Genomic DNA, 19,674 nt, shown 5'->3' with positions numbered 1-19,674 from the left:
TAACTGCTTAAAAGCCTACTTGATCGACACTTGCGCGTTTAGATTCACATGTGATAGGCGCTTAGTCAAGGTACGTTAGGCGAAACTAAGGGCTGTCAGAGTAAACGGCAAATTATGAGTGGAAGGCATGTAAAAAAAGAAGTATGTGAAGATCTTCCTCGCAAGCGATCACGATGATATGAATACTATGAAGACAAAGATGGCATAGCCGATACTAAACAATTCATCGGCAGACTGGATACACGAAGACGAGAAAGTGGAAGCTGAAGCTTGTCGCATACTAGAAGTGGCTTTCTAGTCGTGGCACGTTAGGCTAGTCCAAACACATCGCTCCTGTCATAAGGAACCAGGCTAATTATGCGTGATGGTAGACAGAGGAAGGAGCTCGACCAAAGAGTTACTCGCAAGCGATCGCAATAAAACAGTAACGTTGGAAAAGGTGGGCATCACGACAGCGACTCTTCAGATACTGTGCAGTCCGGTGGACAAGCCGAGAGACACGGCCGAGATCCGGGGCATGGGGGAAACCGTGGCAGGGTGAGGCCGAGGAGACGGGGGAGAAGAGATTGGGGGGTTGCACGCAACGCGACCGAACGTCGCCCAGAGAAGAATGGCGCCGGTCGAGCAGCGAAGGCCGCGCGGGCGAGACGCACGAGAGGAGAGGAGGGACGTGCGATGTCCGTACATAGATCACGCCGAAATCACCGTGCTCCCTGGGCGCATTACGCGAGCGCGCCGCGATGCCGATGCTTTGCTTGATGTCCGCTTCGCAAGCCAGTAGCCAACCGTTGCAGCTCTGCAGCAGAGCCGCTGCGGCAGCAGCAGCAGTAGCAGCAGCTGCTGCTGCTTCTTTCGTTGCTCGCGGGCAGACGACAGATGTGATCAAAGCGGCTGCCCTCTCCGATGTCTCCCTGATGGAGCAAGAAGCGCAATAGAATAACGAAAGAGGAGGAAATAACGGCGGACGAGAAATAACAGAGACAAAAAAAAAATGACACCAAAATGAGGGGCCATAGAAGAGACGGTGGTCACAAAATGCGTGCCCAAAACGCAGCATTGTGGTCTCGCGGCGGTGATAGTCGTTCTGTGGCCCGGGGGCCAGAGAAAGAAAGCCACGGACGAAGACCACGCGCTGTCCCAACGCGCGCTGTCAGCCGTCATTTTTCGAACGTTCCGCCGTGACCACGGGGTGTTCGAGAAGAATAGCATCGGGACTGTGACCACGGCGGTGATATGCGTGGTTGCTGGTAAGAGATAGAAGCGGGAGCGGTTTGAGGGCTCACGTCTCGCGATCTGCGAACGTGGAGAGGGGTGGGGGCGTAGTAGGGGAGGGGGGAAGTCAAACCGGTGCGTTGAACTGCAAGGAGCGCATGAATGAAACGTCATATACGTATCCACACTCATCTTTGATGACCCCACGTAATCCGAGCGCAAGTTCGTTGTACTTTGCTATTCAAGATGCATTGCAATTTAGAATGAAACGTGAACCAATGTAGGTTGCCACCGTTCTGAAGGAAACATCGCATCCTGTGAATCAGCCCTATCAAAATTTTGTGATGCTTCATTTGAACAAGGACTCCTTTTGGTTCCTTCTTTTTTTACATTTATCACTTTTGGGTATTTCCAGTGTGGCCAATCCCCCTCGTATGTATGAGCAATATGTTAGACAACAATACCACCACCCACCCGAAAGATAGACCTCGTGTTCGACACGGTCCTCTATCGCTTACGCTAGGTGTATACCGCAGGCACGTACCCAGGGAGGGGGCAGGGGGGCCCTGCCCCCATCCCCGAAATTAAGCGACACACGCCCCCCCCCCCTCCCTCCCACGCCACCACTCCTCACACACATTCATAAAGCACCGTCAAACCAATCTTGAGACTTGACAGCTATTCGGTGGTCAACACTCGGCTGCTGTTACAAGTATTATTATGCACGCTGGCGTGGCTCTTGCCGGCCCAACGCGAGATTATGCCGTCGATGTCGTTGCCTTTCTGCGCCGCTTTGTTTTCTTAGTTTTCTTAGTTCGTGTCATCGCAAGCGAAGCAGTAGGTGGCGTGTAAGCACTTCTGATGCATATTGAAGCTGCACTCCGTAGGCGATGATGCGTCACAGGCTAAACCGACGCTGTCGCGTCCTATTAGCGCCTTTCTTCTGGTTTATAAGATGCAACTGACACAAAGCACCAATGCTGATGCTAATGCTTATTCGTGACAGTGTATGGATTTTTCATATGGCTAAATTGTCCCTCTTGTGACGTGAATATTTGCTGGTGTGCGTGCAATGCTTAACATTTTGTTGTTTCAGCTGTATATAGGTGCATGCGTGTCTCTCCGTGCGTATTCTTCTCAGCGCCTTCGTCTGTGTAACTAGCATATGTAGTAAAGATAGTGCATACTATGTCACGCAGTAATGTAGCACTGTATTTTGCTTTTCTTCTGTGCAATCTTCAGTTTATTCCTATTTGGACTTCGTGCTTGCTTCATTAAATAATTTTGTTACGATCTTGTATGAAATAGGGTAGGAAGATCTGTATTTTTTTTGTAGTCCAATTCTTTGAAATTAGCTCAGTGCTTCTTTTTCTTTTTAGTTTGCGTCTGTGTATACACGACGATATTGCATCAAACAATTTCCGAGTATGAAACTTCGTCTACGGCAGTTCCTTCTTGTCCGTTCCAGTAAAACAAGATCGGGGGAATTTTTCACCCCTGCATGCGCATTCCGCTGCCTTTTTCATTCTATTTTGGTGGCGGGAGCTATCAGCATCTCCTGGGGTGTGAAGGCCAATTTTCTCATAGATTCGGTGCCCGCACGATTAATTCGAGATGCGTTCAGTTGTCACCATCTATTCAATGGTCCCGCGCATAGCTGCTGCTTCGTTACTTCAACCTCCTTTGTTTAGACTTACTCAAGCACCACGAAAGGGATTCGGTTCTTAGTCAGCTAGTCTGTATGCTCGTGGAGCGAGTTTCGGCCGGAGAAAACACCAGTTGCGTTTAACTTTTCATTTCGCTTCATTATTTTCTTGAGCGACGGCTCGCCGCGATGCTGGCAGATCCTCGGAACCATATACCCGCCATATGGGTTAGATAAGGTGGAAAACAAAAGAATGCAAAGCAGCGTCCATCATCAAACCCTGTAATAACCGTTAAACCCATAACCAATATGACTGTCACCCGTTACCTCGTCTGGTTTTTCCCTAACTGTACAGCACCTTTCGTGCAAAATTGGCAACTGGAAACGAGAGTCCTAAGGAGTTGAGAAATTAAGCGATCTACTAAGGGAAAGAGCCAAGGCAACAGCCAGACAGGAAGGAAAAGCGCAAATTAACAAATTAAACCGTTGTCTATAAAAATATTTACGGATCAACATCTTTTTATTTAAAAAGGAAGTAGAGAAATGCCACTGGAAGTCGAGAATGATACCGTATGTTTCGAATGACGCTTATACATTTATCAGTCGAGCCGCCCGACGTAAATACTTCTCTGCTGTACTTATGTGGGCCTCTTTCTAACCTTCCGCGGTGGACGCAGTACGTCTAGAACCAGTGTCCTGCGTTCTATGCGTTTGTACGTGACTGGCGGTCACGCATCATTACGGAACTTTTCAAATAACAATACGAGTCGGTTTTGACACTTGGTAGAGCAGTAAACGAGGGATCCAAAGAATTGTGATTGTTCCACAAATACATCTTTTTCTAATTCTTCCAGAGCTAATTCAAAAAACGCTACTAGGAATGCTTATTTTAAACTGTCCCTTGTTTACTTGTCCTTGGCAATGTCCTTCCTCCGTTTCTTTCCTGCGCGAGCACATTTGATGTGGCTGCTTGTTTGCCAATGAAGGAGAGGTGCATCTCACAGGCGTACCTGTGGGATGCACCTTATTTCATTTCTTTTTTGCGGATTTGCACGCCTTTATACCGAACGGTGGGCATTAGTCTCGTTTGTACTAGTAAAGGTACCCCCCGCCCCTCATCTGCTTCGAAAAGTTACCTTGGGCTTGACTCCCAATAATTTCGGTGCCATTGAATTTTGGTGCCATAACGCCGGTTGGTTTTTTTTTCGATGACACCGGAGGACGGATATTTTTACCCATGAGCCACAGGTAAGACTTTCGCCTTAGACAAAACCGCCGTTATGCTCATGACAACGCAACAGAAGACGACAAGATAGAAGAATGTGCAACCGAGCACTCACACATCATAAAAAAGAAATAGGGGGCCATACTCACAAAGTTTTCTGTTCATAAGTGCTGTTTGGTATTGGCTGGTTGGTTTCGCTTATGTTGTGTCCGGCATAACTATTGGCTAGCATTAGTTCTTATAAATAGTTCTAGCGTAACAACATTTCATCAGATTGATATTTTTGGGAACTTCACTTACTTTACGACCCATCTATTCATCTGTCCGTTTGTCTGCGTTTAAACCATTTGCCTGCCAACTTGTTTAATCCGGCACTCCGTGTATAGCCTGATGGGCAGAGCATCGTGCTTCTTTGATGAAGGTACCTGACTCCAAGCTGACCGTTGAACCACCTTGCGTCGCTGAACATTTAACACTGGGTATGTGTCGCTCTTTACTGTACTTCTTTCATGCCCTTTTGGCTCGCTCGGTATGTGGGACTCTTCAATGAGCGTCTTTGACGCAAACTTGGGTCGCTGCTGCTTGCGTCCGCACGGAGCAGTGGAAGCTCGAAGAAGTGCATGACTGTCGACATTTATGGGATTAGCATTACGTGTCATCACATTCAGCTACCGTGCTCCAGAAGTAAGTTACGACATTCTTCTCAGCTTTACTGACACATTAGCCAAACTGGCTACTCATACAAGCAGCAGCGGCAGTTCCAAGAGGAAGAAGACTCCATCCGGCTGCGTTCCCGCCTCTTACATGAAGCGTTTCGGCGGTGCCAATACGGTGTGTCCTTACATCGCTTCAATGCTAATCGCATTAACGTCGACATTCATCGTGACGTATGGCTCCTGCGGATTTTTTTTTTTTTTTTTTTGAATAGTCGGGCCATTTGGCCGTGCCGTCTGGGTGAAGACGACGCTCGCGACTGTCCCGACAAATTCGGGACGGTTTGGCAATTCTAGTCATGACTGCTCGTATCTCGTATTGCACGATTACCTTGAACCGGACATCATTGGTGACGTCCAAAATTTGATGCTGTCGGTAAAGTGCACATCACGAGGGATGCGTCTTGAGGCTCATCGTCTTCACGGCAGAGAACAGGGCAAAAAGAGTGATGGCTGCACATTGTCTCTACTTACCCCGTTGCTTTCTGGCTTTCTTTTTTGTTATTTCTTCTTTGTGTGCTGTCTTATTTGTTTATTTGTATGGGATGTTAGAACGGCATCTAGATTAATCCCACGCGCCATAGCCTCGTATTTCTTGATCGAACAACAAGCAATCAACACACGTGTTTCACGAAGAAAGCATGTCTTACAAGCTGTGATCGTATGCTGAGGGCTGCCCTAGAAAAAGCAAGCGATGTTGCGGGGTGTTGTTGAACTCTGAGTTATCTGAACTGAAAGTCTAAACGCTTATTTGATACAAACACGTGCGACAATATGAGCGGATGTGGACTCATTATGTTGCGTCATACCAAATGGTTTCTTCTACTGATCTAACATCACGTTCTGCTTGATTATCTAAAATAATATGTAATATATTTGAACAATGCAAAAAATATATCAGTATTACCAGCGTCATGTCACAAACTACCTGTTGCACAAGCAATTAACTCAGGATATACGTTGTCGACTTAATAAGAGATGGTTTGGTTTGGTTTAGTTACAGTAGTGAAGAGACTGTAGCTGTCAATTTGAACAGAAGATCAATCAAATATATCAAATATATCAATCAAATAGAAGATCAAATACATCAGTATTACCAGCGTCATGTCACAACCTACCTGTTGCACAAGCAATTAACTCAGAAGATACGTTGTCGACTTAATAAGAGTTGGTTTAGTTTGGTTTAGTTGCAGTAGTGAAGAGACTGTAGCTGTCAATTTGAACAGAAGATCGTTGTGCGTCGAGGACATTGTTGGTTATGTGATATAGTTGCCTGTCAAGTGGGTATTCTTGCGACGAAAACAGTTACCTCATCAGGGCGTTTCTCATAATCTCTTGACAACGTGTAGTTTATAGGCGCCGTGCTGCATTCCCCCATCACTGTGTTGCTCCCTGTCAATCTCCAAACTAAAAAAAAAAAAAAAAAAAAACATTTCACGTGCTTCTTTGACTGTCGAGATTGTACGAAGCAGAGTGGCGGTAATAGAACTGCGAGGTTGGACTAAGCCAAGAACCTTAACTTTTCCAGCTCACTAGCATAAGGACAAGGCTATTTTTGCTATTTCTCGCAAAATTAGCCGAGTGTACAAGGAATACAAGGGTGTCACAGTAACATGGAATTGATGGAGTTACAGGAAGTGATTGAACAGTGGCTGAAAAATGAAAGCTTCAACTAAAGCCATCCTTTTGGAAAGGGGACATGTCTCCAGCAGGGCACTTTCTTCCCCCTGCCCCCTCTCCTTTTCTTGGAAGGGGAGGGGGGTGCCTAGTATGAAGAAGTATTCAATGAATAGTATAAATTCTCAATAAGAAAATAGTGAGTGACATGTCTTGCGAAAAGCTAAAAGTGAAAAAGAAACAGAAACTGACTTCATAAAATGACTAATACGTGTAGAAAAATAATGAATAATACATAATAAACAAAATGAGATATTAATGAATAAATAATAAATAAATGAATATGAATAAATATTTCAATACGAGCTGGAAAATTAGAAAAAAAAAAGTGCTGCCAAGTATCCGTGTTGAAACTGTAGGCCCAGACTGAAGCTGTCTTTGTTCGCTCGCTTTCATAATCAAAAGAAAAGTGTATGAAAGAACTTAGTGATAGTACCATGTGAAACATGTCGTTCTTGAACGCAATGAATTAAGTGAAAGCAAAAATGCAAAGCAGCAATGTACATTCCTTTTGATCACTTCTACTTCGATTACATTTTTTTCAGCGGCTGACACATAAAATGGCAGAAAAGAATAAATCTATGCCGTGATATTCCATGCCTGTATTACAACACCTTGAGCTGCATTCATTACAAATTCGTAGAATTAGTTGCGCAACAGTTCTTGTTCGGTCAGAATCGGCTTTCTTATCAACCTTGTACGTTGTATCAACCTTATCTCTGTGCTGGACGGCCATTCTACGTTTTCTGCGAGAGTGGCGTGATCGAGTGGCGTGATCGAGCGTCTTGCTGAGCTGTTCGCAGAGGCAGCAGAAACGTTGTCGTGGCCGGTTAAACGTGGCTTCTCCGGAGAAAAAGAGGTCGTGCGATAAAAGAAAAGAAAGAAAGGTACGACCCAGCGAAAGTCTGCGTGGCTATCTTCCCTTCGACCGTGGCAACGCATTGTCTCTCCGAGTATCGAGGGCCGATAGGGACCCCTGCGCAGTTGGACGGAGGGCGATACGAGCTGGCTGTTCACGTAACGCATAGGGGCTACCTCCCATTGATCGGCGAAAACTAATGGACCAGCACTGTCGAATGTAATGGGGCATTCCCTGTGTAGCGGTCAATCAGGAAATTACGAAACACGCGATTGCTATCGAGGGCAACGGTGATTATCTCTCCTGCTGCTGAAGATAAGGAAAAAAAAAACAAACAAGCAAACAGGCACACAAACAAACCACGACGTTATGATCGATGCAGTGCGCTTGCTAAGAACGGACAATAACGGGGAACATAATTGCTGCTTTGCTTATCTGTGCATTCTTCTACATAGACTGCAAAAAAAAAAAAAAAAAACAAGTCCGTAAGGATGTTCTCTGCACTGTGTGGAATGTTGCAGAAAGAAGCAATGAAGAGTGTCTTCCATTATTACGGTACCATTCCCATACTTCGCGCCGGTAAGAAGTGAGCCAATATTCATAACTCTCGTGCAAAAAGAGCATATTGTATTATTTTTCTTATATACCTGGTCTTTCTTTATATAAAAAGCTTTGTTGAACTGATATTTCATTTAATATGCGCAAATCGGCACCATTAATAGAACGCTAGGAGAAGAACAACAACAAAGTAAAGCTGAGAACAACAGCAGACGATATATGCGGCGCCTTGTGCCTCTCCTATTAGCTATTCTAAGAATACGAGATGGGAACCATTTTTCATCTGGTTACACGTTGAATATTTCAGAGCAAAGTGTTGGTGGTTACATGGTTAACAAAAGGTGTAGTGCCGAGAAACACTGGCATTGCGCGTTCTCAGTGAGCGCAACCTGAGTGCTATCCCAGAACTATTTGAGAGAGAAGCGCCACCAGAGTGCTAGAGTGATAAAAGGCACAAGAAACCAACGAGGGATAAGCTGACAATCCTTTAAAATCCTGCATTCATATCACGACATAACCTAATATTACTGCCTTACACGACACACTAGGCCCGCACCACGCAGTAAACTAAACAAGCGTCTGGAGACCACCGGGCGCAGGTTACAGACTTACTCATACGCGAACCTTTACGTATACTCGCACATTTACCCAAACAGAGTAAGTCCGTACTATCATCTGTGCGGCGAGCTAGCTTCGCTAAGTCACATCCTCTGGGACTGTGAGGAGGAGCCCCCTCCCCCCGATCTCCTGGCCTCTTCCTCACCTTTATCGTGGGAGGAAGTGCTGCTTAGCTCCAGCCCTGACGTGCAACTCCGAGCCGTGGAGCGAGCTGAAGAGGTCTCCGTCACGAATCGCCTGGCGGCCATCTGGCCTTCCTGACGAGCCCATGAATTAGCTCCCCACTCTGACGAATACAGTTGTCTCTCTCTTGATAAAAAAAAGGACGTTTCCGACCAATCGCCTGAGCTGCGCCATCACAAAAAGGAAAACCAACCAAAATCGTCTGTGTTCAAGGCTTAAGGTCGCGAAAGAACTCAATTTCATAGCGTGTGAGCGGTGACTCAAACGAAAGCGCTGAAGTAATCTCAATTTGGATTGAAATTGAGTTGAGCTTGACCACCTGGAGTACCTTAGCGTCCACAGCAAGCACTGTAGACGAAGCCATTTGCATTTCCTGCCGTAGGATAATGCGGCCACATCGGTCGGTAGTAAAACCTGCGAACCTGTGCTTCATAGCAGAGCCTCATGCCCCCTGAGATACCGTGGCAGGGGCGGATTTAACGTATAAACGTGCGAATTCCGTCAGAAGCGTACTGGTTCTGTCGCAAATTGTGTCTGATACGTAAGTGGCTCAATGTCAGCGTCCGCTAAATTTTCGCCACCTTTTAAGCCTCTTCAATGTGCCGCATTTTCGAGGTGTTGTTACCATGGACAGACAGTTACAAGTTCTCACAGGTCTCCTTTCTGATTTTCTACGAACAGTGGTGAAGGCCCCACCGACATATTTAGAACACCACGCATAGAACGCGTGAGTAGCCATTCTTTCGTGGTACACCGTGCCATCTAGTGCCGTAGCGACCGGTGACCTTTTCCTGGAAAGTCACACGGACTTTCACACGAAAGAGAAGGCCATGGCTGTAAAAGAGACACTTCTCAAGTGAATATAAACAGGCATCCAGCCACGCCAGATAAGGCCCTCTTTCTTACGTCTAACGTCTTTAGCGACTCAAGCACCGAAAAAACGCCGCCGCGTTGTGGGCGTAGGAAACCAAGCTAGGCTACACGATGGCCCCGCTTCTACGCGTGCAGCCGTCCATGGACGGTTGATTACTCCCACTTCCTTTTCTTTCCGTACTAGCAGCGCTTGTAGATAGATAGGGAGAGATAGAGAGAGAGAGTTCGTGTGTGTGTGTGTGTGGAGGGGGGGGGGGAGGCAGCTAGCGACAGGCTGTGTCCATGGGATTATCAGGCCAGAGTTCCGATCGGCTTGTTGTAGCGACTGTGCCAAGATGGCTGGAAGAGGAGCAGCGCGCGCGTCGTCTCTATTCGACTTAATTACGCGCCTGTCGCCGACAAGGGAGAGAGCGAAGGAGGGAGATATGGAGGAGAGGAGGAGGAGAGAAGGAGTAAATGCTGATCTGGACTCCGGTAAATCCCTGCTCTCTCCTTCTCGTAAACGCGCCACCGTATTCCGATTGAGTTCTTTATGGTTATTATTTTAGTTTTCTTTGCATCTTCGTGCTTTTTGTGCTCACAAAGAGAGTCGGATCGGTAGCGTTCCGCGTGCTACGCTGGCGGCTCCCGCTTTTCTTTTGCATCCATTTACCACGCCGGCGTTCAAATCACTAGAGGAAACCGAAAAAGAAAGCCGACGCGCGGGACCGGATCCACTAGAAGTTTGGAGGAGACCGGGAGAACAGGGTCTGAGACGGGGTCGGGCCTTGATTAAAACGCTTCGGGGCAGATACACCGTCGCTCGCTGCTCCGACTTTTCAGGTAGGAGACTTCGCTGATGACGCGGATCCTACACACGCGCTTATTCTTTGCAAAGGAGCCGTAATAAGGCACCGGTTAAGTTCTTTCGAAAGGTAACCCCGACGTCGAAAGCTTTGCCTGTCTGCTTCTGATTTGCTTTGTTTGCCTGACTTCGCGAGATGTACTTCCGCGGCCTACGGCGTATGGTATCGAAGCTTGGCTTAAAATAGGAGTGCGCAAGTAACTAATGCGAAAAAGAAGTGTACGCACCGCGCATTGAAAGAGGCCCCCAGGCATGGTAGAATTAGTTTCATCGGCGACGCTCATTACTACTTTAAATGTCTTAAATTCCATCGTTCAATTTGGAGTGGTATATATAGTGGAGACACGCTCAAGTCAAAGCTGTTGCGCAAAGTTGAAGCAGACGAGTAGACGACTGTCGGTAGCTGAAAGGCACTTTTCGAGGCTACCTAGTTTAATATTCTCTTTGTGTTAGGACGTGGGCTGATGAGGCGGAGTTCCAGCTGCCCGACCTTCGAATGTAGTCTGTTCACTAAATATAACGCGAGCGAACTAATAATTTTACATGCCTTAACAATAACGCTTACCTTGAGATGAGATCCGATACGTATGCTCAGACATGCGATATGTACAGATACCCGATGACTACACGCCGTGTTGGCTTAGCGGCTATGGCGTTACGCTGCTATGCACGAGGTCGCAGGATCAAATACCAGCCGCGCCGGTAGCATTTCGACGGGGTCTAAATTCAAAAACGCCCGTGTCCCAACCATTGTGGGCACGTTAAAGATCGCCAGGTGGTCCAAATTAATCCGGAGTCACCCACTACGGCGTGCCTCATAATCATATGGCGGTTTTGGAACGTAACCATAAAAAAGACAAGACCAATACCCGATGAGAAATAGCCCCTCGTTAGACCTATTAGCTGTACGTGACCTAACGTCCGTAATCAAAGGATAATTAGTATTTATATTCAACTTTCAGGAAAATTAAAATAAAGTATACTACGGTGAATAAGGCCGCGTTTAAGAATAAGAAAAATAGTCACCTGCGCTTTAAATGTAACTAAACTTATCACACAATTTCTTTACATCTTTCAAGTAGCTAATGTTTATTGCTATCGGCGCCGCACAATATAAAGGGAATTTTCTTTCACACTAGAGGTTGGTGATCACTCCATGCACACTCAGTTCTCGACACAGGTCTAAATTTGCGCTCCAATAGTTCGCGGAAGCTCTGGAGTGAACAAGGCTCGTTGCACCCTTGCAAGGCTAAAGCGGAGAGAGTATCGCCGGCCTTATAGAGAACTTTCACGTACAGGTCGGGCTTCACCGTCGAAGTTAAGGTGAACACCTCCACCAGTATCGCCGCACCGTACGGAGGCTTTTTCCCAAATGTTCCGTTCAAGCCAAGCAAGATACCCGCGACGTTGACATCATGGTAGGCTCGCAGCGTAATCTTGGGCTCGTCACTCGGGTCGAGCTCACCACGTAAGAGGGAAGACGACGACGGCGCCTCGCCGGTGGGTGCGACATTGGCCATGGCATCGCGGAGCAGTGCGCCTCCCATGTGGTCCATCTGAGAGCGCGACAGCCCTTCCATAGACGCTTGGGCGGCCCACTGCAGGTGGCGCCAATACCGGGAAGCCCACGCGGGCACGGGCAAACCGTACTCCTTCGCCACGGACATCGAGTCCAGAATTTTGTTGACGGTGATGAAGCGGCGCGAGGACGACTCCTCGCTGAGGTTGGTCATCCGGGCGACGAACCCCACGACCGAGCCGAGTGTTCCGAATAAGGGCTTGCTCGACGTCGCGTTGTTCATCAGATAGACGGGCTCGGGAAGAGCGACGAGCGACCGCAAGGCCGCCCGAACGCGCGGCACGCACACGGTCGAGTACTTGTCGACGCCGTCCGGCACCCGCGTGATGGGCACGGGCTGCCACGGTTGGTCGGGCTGCCACTCCTTCTGCTCCCTGTTGGCCGGGTAGAGGCCGTACAGCGCCAGCGCGGCCGTCTCGTAGCAGCGCGGCGGGGGGCTGCTGCGTGCGTCCACCTCGCGCGGGTCGTCGCTGAGGAACTCGGCGTAGCGAGACCGCAACCACCGACCCAGGGCGGTGGCATTGGCGCGGCCTCTTGACGTCAGGCGCCCGTAGCCCAAGGGCCAGGGGTGGTTCTTGTTCGGGTCGCCAGGAAAGGTCACGAGAGGCGCGCGGTCGGTGTGGCGAAAGATGGCTACGACGTGCCTGAGCAAGGATCCGTGCCGGTAGGATGGCTCGGACGCCAGTGCCAGCGGCAACAGCAGCAGAAGAGCAAGCTGCATCTCAACTTCTCTGAGGGCGGAGTAGGCGAGAGCTTCCTTCTGGTCTTCTTCCAAAGCGGAGTGATGAAATTACGGTGGCCCCCTTTTTTTCGTCTTCGACGTCACTGAAGAAGCCACGTGCTCGCTGAAGTGTTCCTTCAAAATCCCATTCACGAAAATGTCATTTCATCTATTGAGTTTCCTTCGATGGCTGAGAAAATTAAGCACGGCTTATGAGCGATATCAAAATGCAAAACTGCCAACGTTGCGAGAGTCCATGAATAATTGTCGCGCAACAATTGCGAGCTAGATGCAGCTCATCTTCCTCTTTTCGGTAAGAAGCGCGGGCACAAGAATTGGGTGGCGCTTTAGCGTTTTACGCTACCTGCTTCGAAAGGTCCCAGGAGCTGTTGTGCCAGACTCTGTTCTTCTTCGCGATGAGTGTATCACAAAGCGCAGCGCATCAATGCTATCACCGTATCACATATGCATGTTTTTAGCCTGTCTAAGCAGCACAAATCACACCTCGTGACTGAGTTTTTCGTCATTTCTTTAGTTGCATGCTTATCAGAAGCTTCGTATTATCCTTACAAGCGACGCAGTGTATTCTTCCGAGATAAGATTTGCTGAGTGCTCCCGCAAACGCCTGAACAAAGCCCGACGTTTGCATACCCGTTTGCAAGTCGAACGTACAATAGACTTCAAGGACCGACAGACTGCCCAACTGCGAAAACATCGAAGTATTAACGGGATAGCGTTAAGTGCCCCGTGTCCCAGAAAGTCCGGCGTCGGCGTCTCGCGCCCAGCGTCGACTGTCGTTGCGGCAAAAATAATTTCGAACCATGCAAACTAAACCCCGCGTATCCAACAATGCGGGCCTCCAGTCTAACGCAAAGAAATTACTGAAATAATTGAATTTCTCAACGTAAATACTTCACAAAAATTGTAAAGTACGGCTTAACGCGCAGACGTGATGGCATATCGGATTGTAATTTGAATATAGGAGAAAACATAATTCTGTTATACGGAAACTGAACCATGAACCCTTTTTCCAGCGTGTCTGCCAGTCATAGACTGGCCACGGCGTGTGCGATTTGGGCGCGCCGGCGCGGGCGAATCTCGGAGGCCACAGAGCGGCGTGCCCGGTTCCTTGAAACACCTCGGGATGGCGCTCGCCTCCGCCGCATCGCGTTCCAGGCAAGCAGCCGCGTTTCTACCGAAAAGCTTTCCTCCGTGCATAGCGCTCGCCGTCAGTGTTTCCAGTAAACATTACGGTTACATAAGCTGCACTTGCCGGGAAGCGTGAGATGCAGTCAGGGATCTTTGAATACTATCGCGTTCCACTTTAAAAGGCGAAGCTTAAGCGTCCTCCAATTTTTGTTGCCATAGCGCAAATAGCGTTTTCTCGTGGGGGCGTTCGTGATAAGAAGCAGTGTATCGACGCCATCTGCTTCGTTAGGGTTGTTAACATGTGGTTGAAACCGCATAAATATGAAAGTTATAGCTGGATAAAAATCACTATATTTTCCTAGAGAAGTCAAATCCGTACTTGTATTTTCTAGTTCACTGTGTGCAGGAGTAAAAAAATTACTCTTAACGTTAAATAAAGGGGAAATCAGACATCCACCCGTTCGTAGCAATTGCTACAAAGGAAACCCATACGGGTTCCTCGAAAGAACGTCGTTTAAATAAAACGTAACGTGATTTAAAGCTTAACGTGGTTTAAATAAAGAGACTGAGCTTAATTGAACCACGCCCCTAAACAGCTGCAGAGCTTGAGGATCACAGAAAGGTCTGGGTTTCAAACATTTGTTTCAATTTAGAATACAATGAAATAAAGAAAAAGACAAGAAACAAATATTTGCCTCATGACTGTATGAATGGATGAATGGATGGAAAGCGGCAAAGTCGGATAATTCTGTCTCTCTCCTTTTTTCATACATGTTAAGGTGTGGAGCACTTGCTGCTGTCGAAGTTTGCTTTTCTACACTGCCTACGTTACAGTAGCAACACACGATCAGTGAGGACAGCGAATTACTGCGGTGGGTGGTAAAAAGAGACTAACTACACGCAATAGCTGCACTAAGTGTAACCGGGAAAGCGCACTTTTTCTTTAATAATGTCAGTGATGAAATGGGTAGCGCAGAGAAGATTCTAGAAGATAGCTCTGCAGCTGTTTAGGGGCGTGGTTTAACGGTTCTCAAGTTACCTTGCGCAGATGTGGATCTTCTCATGCACAGTGATTACAAATGCAGAAACGTTTAGGACGTCACGACAAATTGCACGTTTTCTGTCACCTGTAATTTCATTTCTAGATGGGTTCAGCGCGAACCGTGCATCCCTACGAGGCCAGTGATTTAGAGACTGGAGTACCGCACCCTAACGTTCAGCGCACAACCTAAAGATTACGTGTAGAGAAACACGACGTCAGCATTTATTGCAATTTCCAAACGCTGCTTGCAATTAAACAAAAACTGGCACTCCCGGCTTGCTTCGTTAGACAGCGCCACGACGTCTTTGACAGAGAGCTCGTAAAGAGAGAAATAAAGAAAAAAAGATAGAAAGAAATGAATAAAGAGAGAGAGAGATAGTGCTGCGGTTCTTTCAATACGTCCGAGTTTGCAGCGAACGAGGATAGTTCAACATTAGCCAGACGCAGCTATTCGCGAGCCTCGGCACATATCTTAAAGATCGCTCGGCAGCCTAGCAGCCAAGCACCCTGTTTTCTGTTCGCGAACGATTTTCTTGAGCCGTGAAGCAAAGGAAACGATTACTACCACGAAGCCGGAAGTGAGAGCCGAGCAAGAAGAACGGGTATTTAAGAAGTACTAGAAGTAGTGGATGATGAGGAAGTAAAAAAAAAAACAGGAAAAGGAAGGGAAAGGAAGCAACTCAAAATCCTTCTTCGGGCAGCCAGAAGATATCCTGCTGGCGGCGCGCCGTGCATGCCACGGATAATTGCGCGCGCTTGCCGAATCGATACACGTGCAGGCATATACGACAGAGTCGGCCGCCCACCGCGAGCCGCCGCTTCGGACCCGGGGCAAATAATGGCGCAAACAGACGCGCCTCGTCGATAAACCGAAACGGAGCGAACAATGCATATCGACAAAGGAAGGGCAAACAGAAAACGGGCTCGGATGAAGGGGAAATCACTTTCCTCGTCCCTCTACCGGGTTTCTTGTTTGATCGGTTCTCTTGCTCGCCTGCTCAGTCCCTTCTTATACCCGAATCCTTTATTGGCGATGACAGAAATATGCGCACTCTGTGCACATGATTCGGATCCGCTACGTCTCACCCTTTCCTCCACCTCCGCCCGCTGTTTCTTTCAGTAAAAGAATTTGTGACGAAACGTGGCAGGACACTTTACTGCCGTATAGATCTTTCAACGTGGAAAGGTGGCGGTCCATTGTAAGCAGCCTGAGGTGCTTATATATATATATATATATATATATATATATATATATATATATATATATATATATATATATATATATAAAGGTACCTCAGGCGGCTTACAATGGACGAGAAGCTAATGGAATTGAAAGTGGAGGAGGAGGAATAAACTTTTATTTTGGAAACAGTATTCCGGGGTAAGCCCCGGTTCTACTCTCGGTGGAAGGTCCCCTCATTCCAGGAACCCTCTGGCCTTCGCTGCTTCCTTGGCCCTGGCGACGAGACGTCGTTGTTGTTCCAGGTCCTCGGAGACGAGCTTGGCCTCCCACGTTTCTATGAGGTCTTCGCTTTGTCTGGCGTTGCAACAGTCTCTCGGTGAAGGCAATGCGTCTTTGTCTAGATGCCATGGACATTCGAGGATCAGGTGCGCTAAGGTGTCCGGTACACTGCACATTGGGCAGTGGTATCCTTGTAGCGTTGGGTACAGTCTATGCATGATGATTCCGTGGATATAAGTATTACTTTGCAGTCTTCTGAGTGTAGTGCTTTCTTCTTTGTTGAGCTTTGGGTGAGGTGGTGGCTACACCCTGCTTTCCAGCCTGTGATGTTGAAGGATCCCCGAGCACGTGATGGGTACGGTATCTGCCTCCGCTGGAGCAGACCGGGCGTCTCGAGAGTAGGAAGGGTGGATGAAAAAAAAAATCTACTTGCACGTGGAGAACGATCCCACGTCTTACGCGTGCGATGCTCTACCAGTTTAGCTACTGCTGAAGCGAGGTTTGGGTACGGGCTAGTTGGTATTCCATGTTATCAATTGTCACTTACGAGGGACAAAAAGGACGACGAAGACAGCGCTTGTCTTCGTCATCCTTTTTGTTCCTCGTCATTGTTCGCGCTGTAAGTGACGATTAGCTACTGCGGCGTTCTTCTTGCCATCCATTTTCCGAGGTATTTATGTGTTTACTACCAGAACTAAGAACTGGGAGTGTTAGCCAACGCCACTAATCCCAGGGTCAGTTCTAATAGTAGTAGTCTCGCACAGAATGTCGCCGTGCTGGTGGATTCTCCGTTATGGTGGCCACTATGAGATCCGTAATAAGCCATACATGTCAGCTTGAAACAGAAGAAAAAAAAAATGGTTGTAGGATGCTGCACACGATTAATTGATTGGTTGGCTCAGTCTTAAAGCGACGCAAGCGATGTGAAAGGCCACAGTGGATTAGCGATGATTAATTTTGAACACACTGACTTTTCTTTGGTTAACTTGCACCGAAATCTCAAAAAGATGAGCACTTGTACAGTCTGCCTCGTACAGGCGGAGGTCATCACGACCGCAGGTGTCGAACCCGCGACGTCGTGCTACGCAGCAGAAGGCCAATAACTCAAGTGGCAGAGGGGAGATCCGTCGCGCGCTGGACGTGTTGCGTCTGTACTGGTTTCGAAGCAATTTATCATTATTATCATTATTATTATTATCATTATATTATTGTTATCATCATAATTATTATTAGACAAATTTATCATGGTTGGATGATACTCCGTACACTATCATTTCGAAGAAGCGCGGCGTTAATCAGCGCCCTTGTTGCTATTTTGTGGTTATTTTTTCCCACCTTTCGCTTCACGGACAAAATACAGGGCTCTCAAGTTTACTCACTCTGCGGTGCATATATTTCCGCTCAGCCCTACTCCTTCTCTTAGTGCGGACACTGTGGGTTTACGGTGGACGATTACCAAATAAATGCGAGAAGCGAAGTGCGTTCAGCATTGTTTATTCTTGTGAAGAAGTTCGGTGAGCGAAAATTATGGTAAACGGAGATGCCAGGCCACCGGGGCAGCTTCGTTCAGAGTGAACGAGGCTTCGGTGTGCGATCCGAAACGTCTGACACCTTTGACACACTTTAACCGGCGTTGTGTTTTTCCTTCGTTAGAAAAACACAACGCATACGCATGTATATTTTGTGCATGTCGTTTTCAATCGTGGCATGTACGTTGTCACTGACATGCTGGGGCCGCATATTCGTCACATTTCACGGATGTAGTCGAATTATCTTGTTCGGCTGCCAGTACGAGCCAACTTACGTCATTCTCTACGTTGTCAACACAAATCGTGCCTCCCGGCCGTCCGGCTTCAGACTCTCAGCATGATCACTGTCGGCTTTAAGATCCTTTTCGATTTGGTGTTTTGATACAGATCAGAATTTGATGTGCATAAGGTAACCGTACTAGGTGTTAGCTAAAAGCACGGGACTTATTTACTAAAGCAAGCCACGTGTTGTTCTGCGTTGCCAGAAACAAATCAGTGTAGGAAAGTTGAACATTGCGAGATTTGAAGACAGCAGTTAACAGAAAGTCTGGAATGTGGGAGTACGTGTCGGGCTTTCGAGCAATATTATGTTGAGTAATTAATGACACCGAAACGTGGAATTACGACTACCTCAAGGTTATTCGTGGAGCAAATCAAACCACACTAGATTTTCACGTAGCTTCACTTCTCAGAACCTTGCTCTGTCATCTTCTTCAGAAAGTCCTTCAGTTATTTGAAACCAGTTTGCCGAGCGATTGCTAAAAGAAAGAAAAGCAAGAGAGCCTGACATGATTGCTTTAGATCAACCGTTATTTGTGCAGTGAGCTGCTGTAATACTCAACTGCGTACGCTATGGCAGCGAACACTTCCAGGCAGCCGTGAAACAGTCCTAAAGCTCGCGCCATCCAAGACTGCAGCGGATCACGACCAAAAAGTAAAGAAAAGAAAACGAAATAACGCAAAAAGAAAACGTACGCAGTGTTGCTTTCGTCGCCGAGATCTAATGGAAAATCGCTTCATTAATCAAGTCGGGTATTTTCATTTCCTACGGCGCTGTAGGCATTGCGCTTTTCTCGACTTCCATCTTTCTCTTTCTCGCCTTTCATTACACATGAATATCTACATGCACTCTCCCCCCCCCACCCCCCTCCTTTTTTTTTTTCGTTCGGACTGAATTTCCTGTTTCCACGTCTTGGAGCTTGTCTGTACGGTCATCGGGCAGCGAACCGGCGCAGAAGGCTTGCAGCGCTCGTCTGATGGATCTGGAATCCTTCCAATTTTCCGATCCGGTCGCCCTGATCAAATGCTGCTGTCAAGCCTCAGTGCAGAAAAAAAATTAAGGAAAAAACACGAAGAAAAACGAAAGATTGTCTCGGATGATGAGCTGTCCGTGAAAGAAAAAGAAGCTGTCGCTGAAATATACCGCATCGGAATTGCTGAAACACTGGCAGCTCTTTGCGCTACCTCTCTGTCCTATAGCGCAGCCGTTTTGTTTCTGCTTTGTGTTCAACTGGTTTCCCTATATACGCCTTTATTGCTCTTTCCTTTTTCTTCTTGTGTGCAGAGGAGAAAGAAGATTTAATAATTCGCACTATTACGTACTCTTTGTTTTTTATTACGTGGGTACGTTCACATACACGCACTAAAAGATGAAGGTAGCGATGTGAGATGTGCATATATTATTATGAATCCTTTAGCATGGACAGGTGTGAACATGAATGTTGTAATTAGAACCTGCTACACTGCCTCGTTGATGTAAATAGAAGTTGATGTGAATAGAAGGAG

The 19,674-nt window shown here is 47.2% G+C and overlaps 1 protein-coding gene across 1 annotated transcript; it reads right to left on the bottom strand.

Annotated features, from left to right (window-relative positions):
• Positions 1–11,479: 11,479 nt before the first annotated feature.
• LOC126531321 (testicular acid phosphatase homolog) lies at positions 11,480–13,179 on the bottom strand. The gene has a single exon (XM_050178821.3). It carries the CDS (start codon positions 12,705–12,707, stop codon positions 11,538–11,540), a length of 1,170 nt encoding a protein of 389 aa, XP_050034778.2. The 5' UTR covers positions 12,708–13,179; the 3' UTR covers positions 11,480–11,537.
• Between the last annotated feature and the right edge of the window lie 6,495 nt (positions 13,180–19,674).

This window comes from Dermacentor andersoni, chromosome 5 (assembly GCF_023375885.2).
Source record: "Dermacentor andersoni chromosome 5, qqDerAnde1_hic_scaffold, whole genome shotgun sequence".
Lineage (NCBI taxonomy): Eukaryota > Metazoa > Arthropoda > Arachnida > Ixodida > Ixodidae > Dermacentor > Dermacentor andersoni.
Note: the sequence above shows the minus strand (reverse complement) of the source record. Positions and strands in the feature narration are given on the sequence as shown.

Bases quoted from the DNA above. Each gene is read 5' to 3' on its own strand.
- LOC126531321 (XM_050178821.3), bottom strand. From the start codon at position 12,707: ATGCAGCTTGCTCTTCTGCTGCTGTTGCCGCTGGCACTGGCGTCCGAG.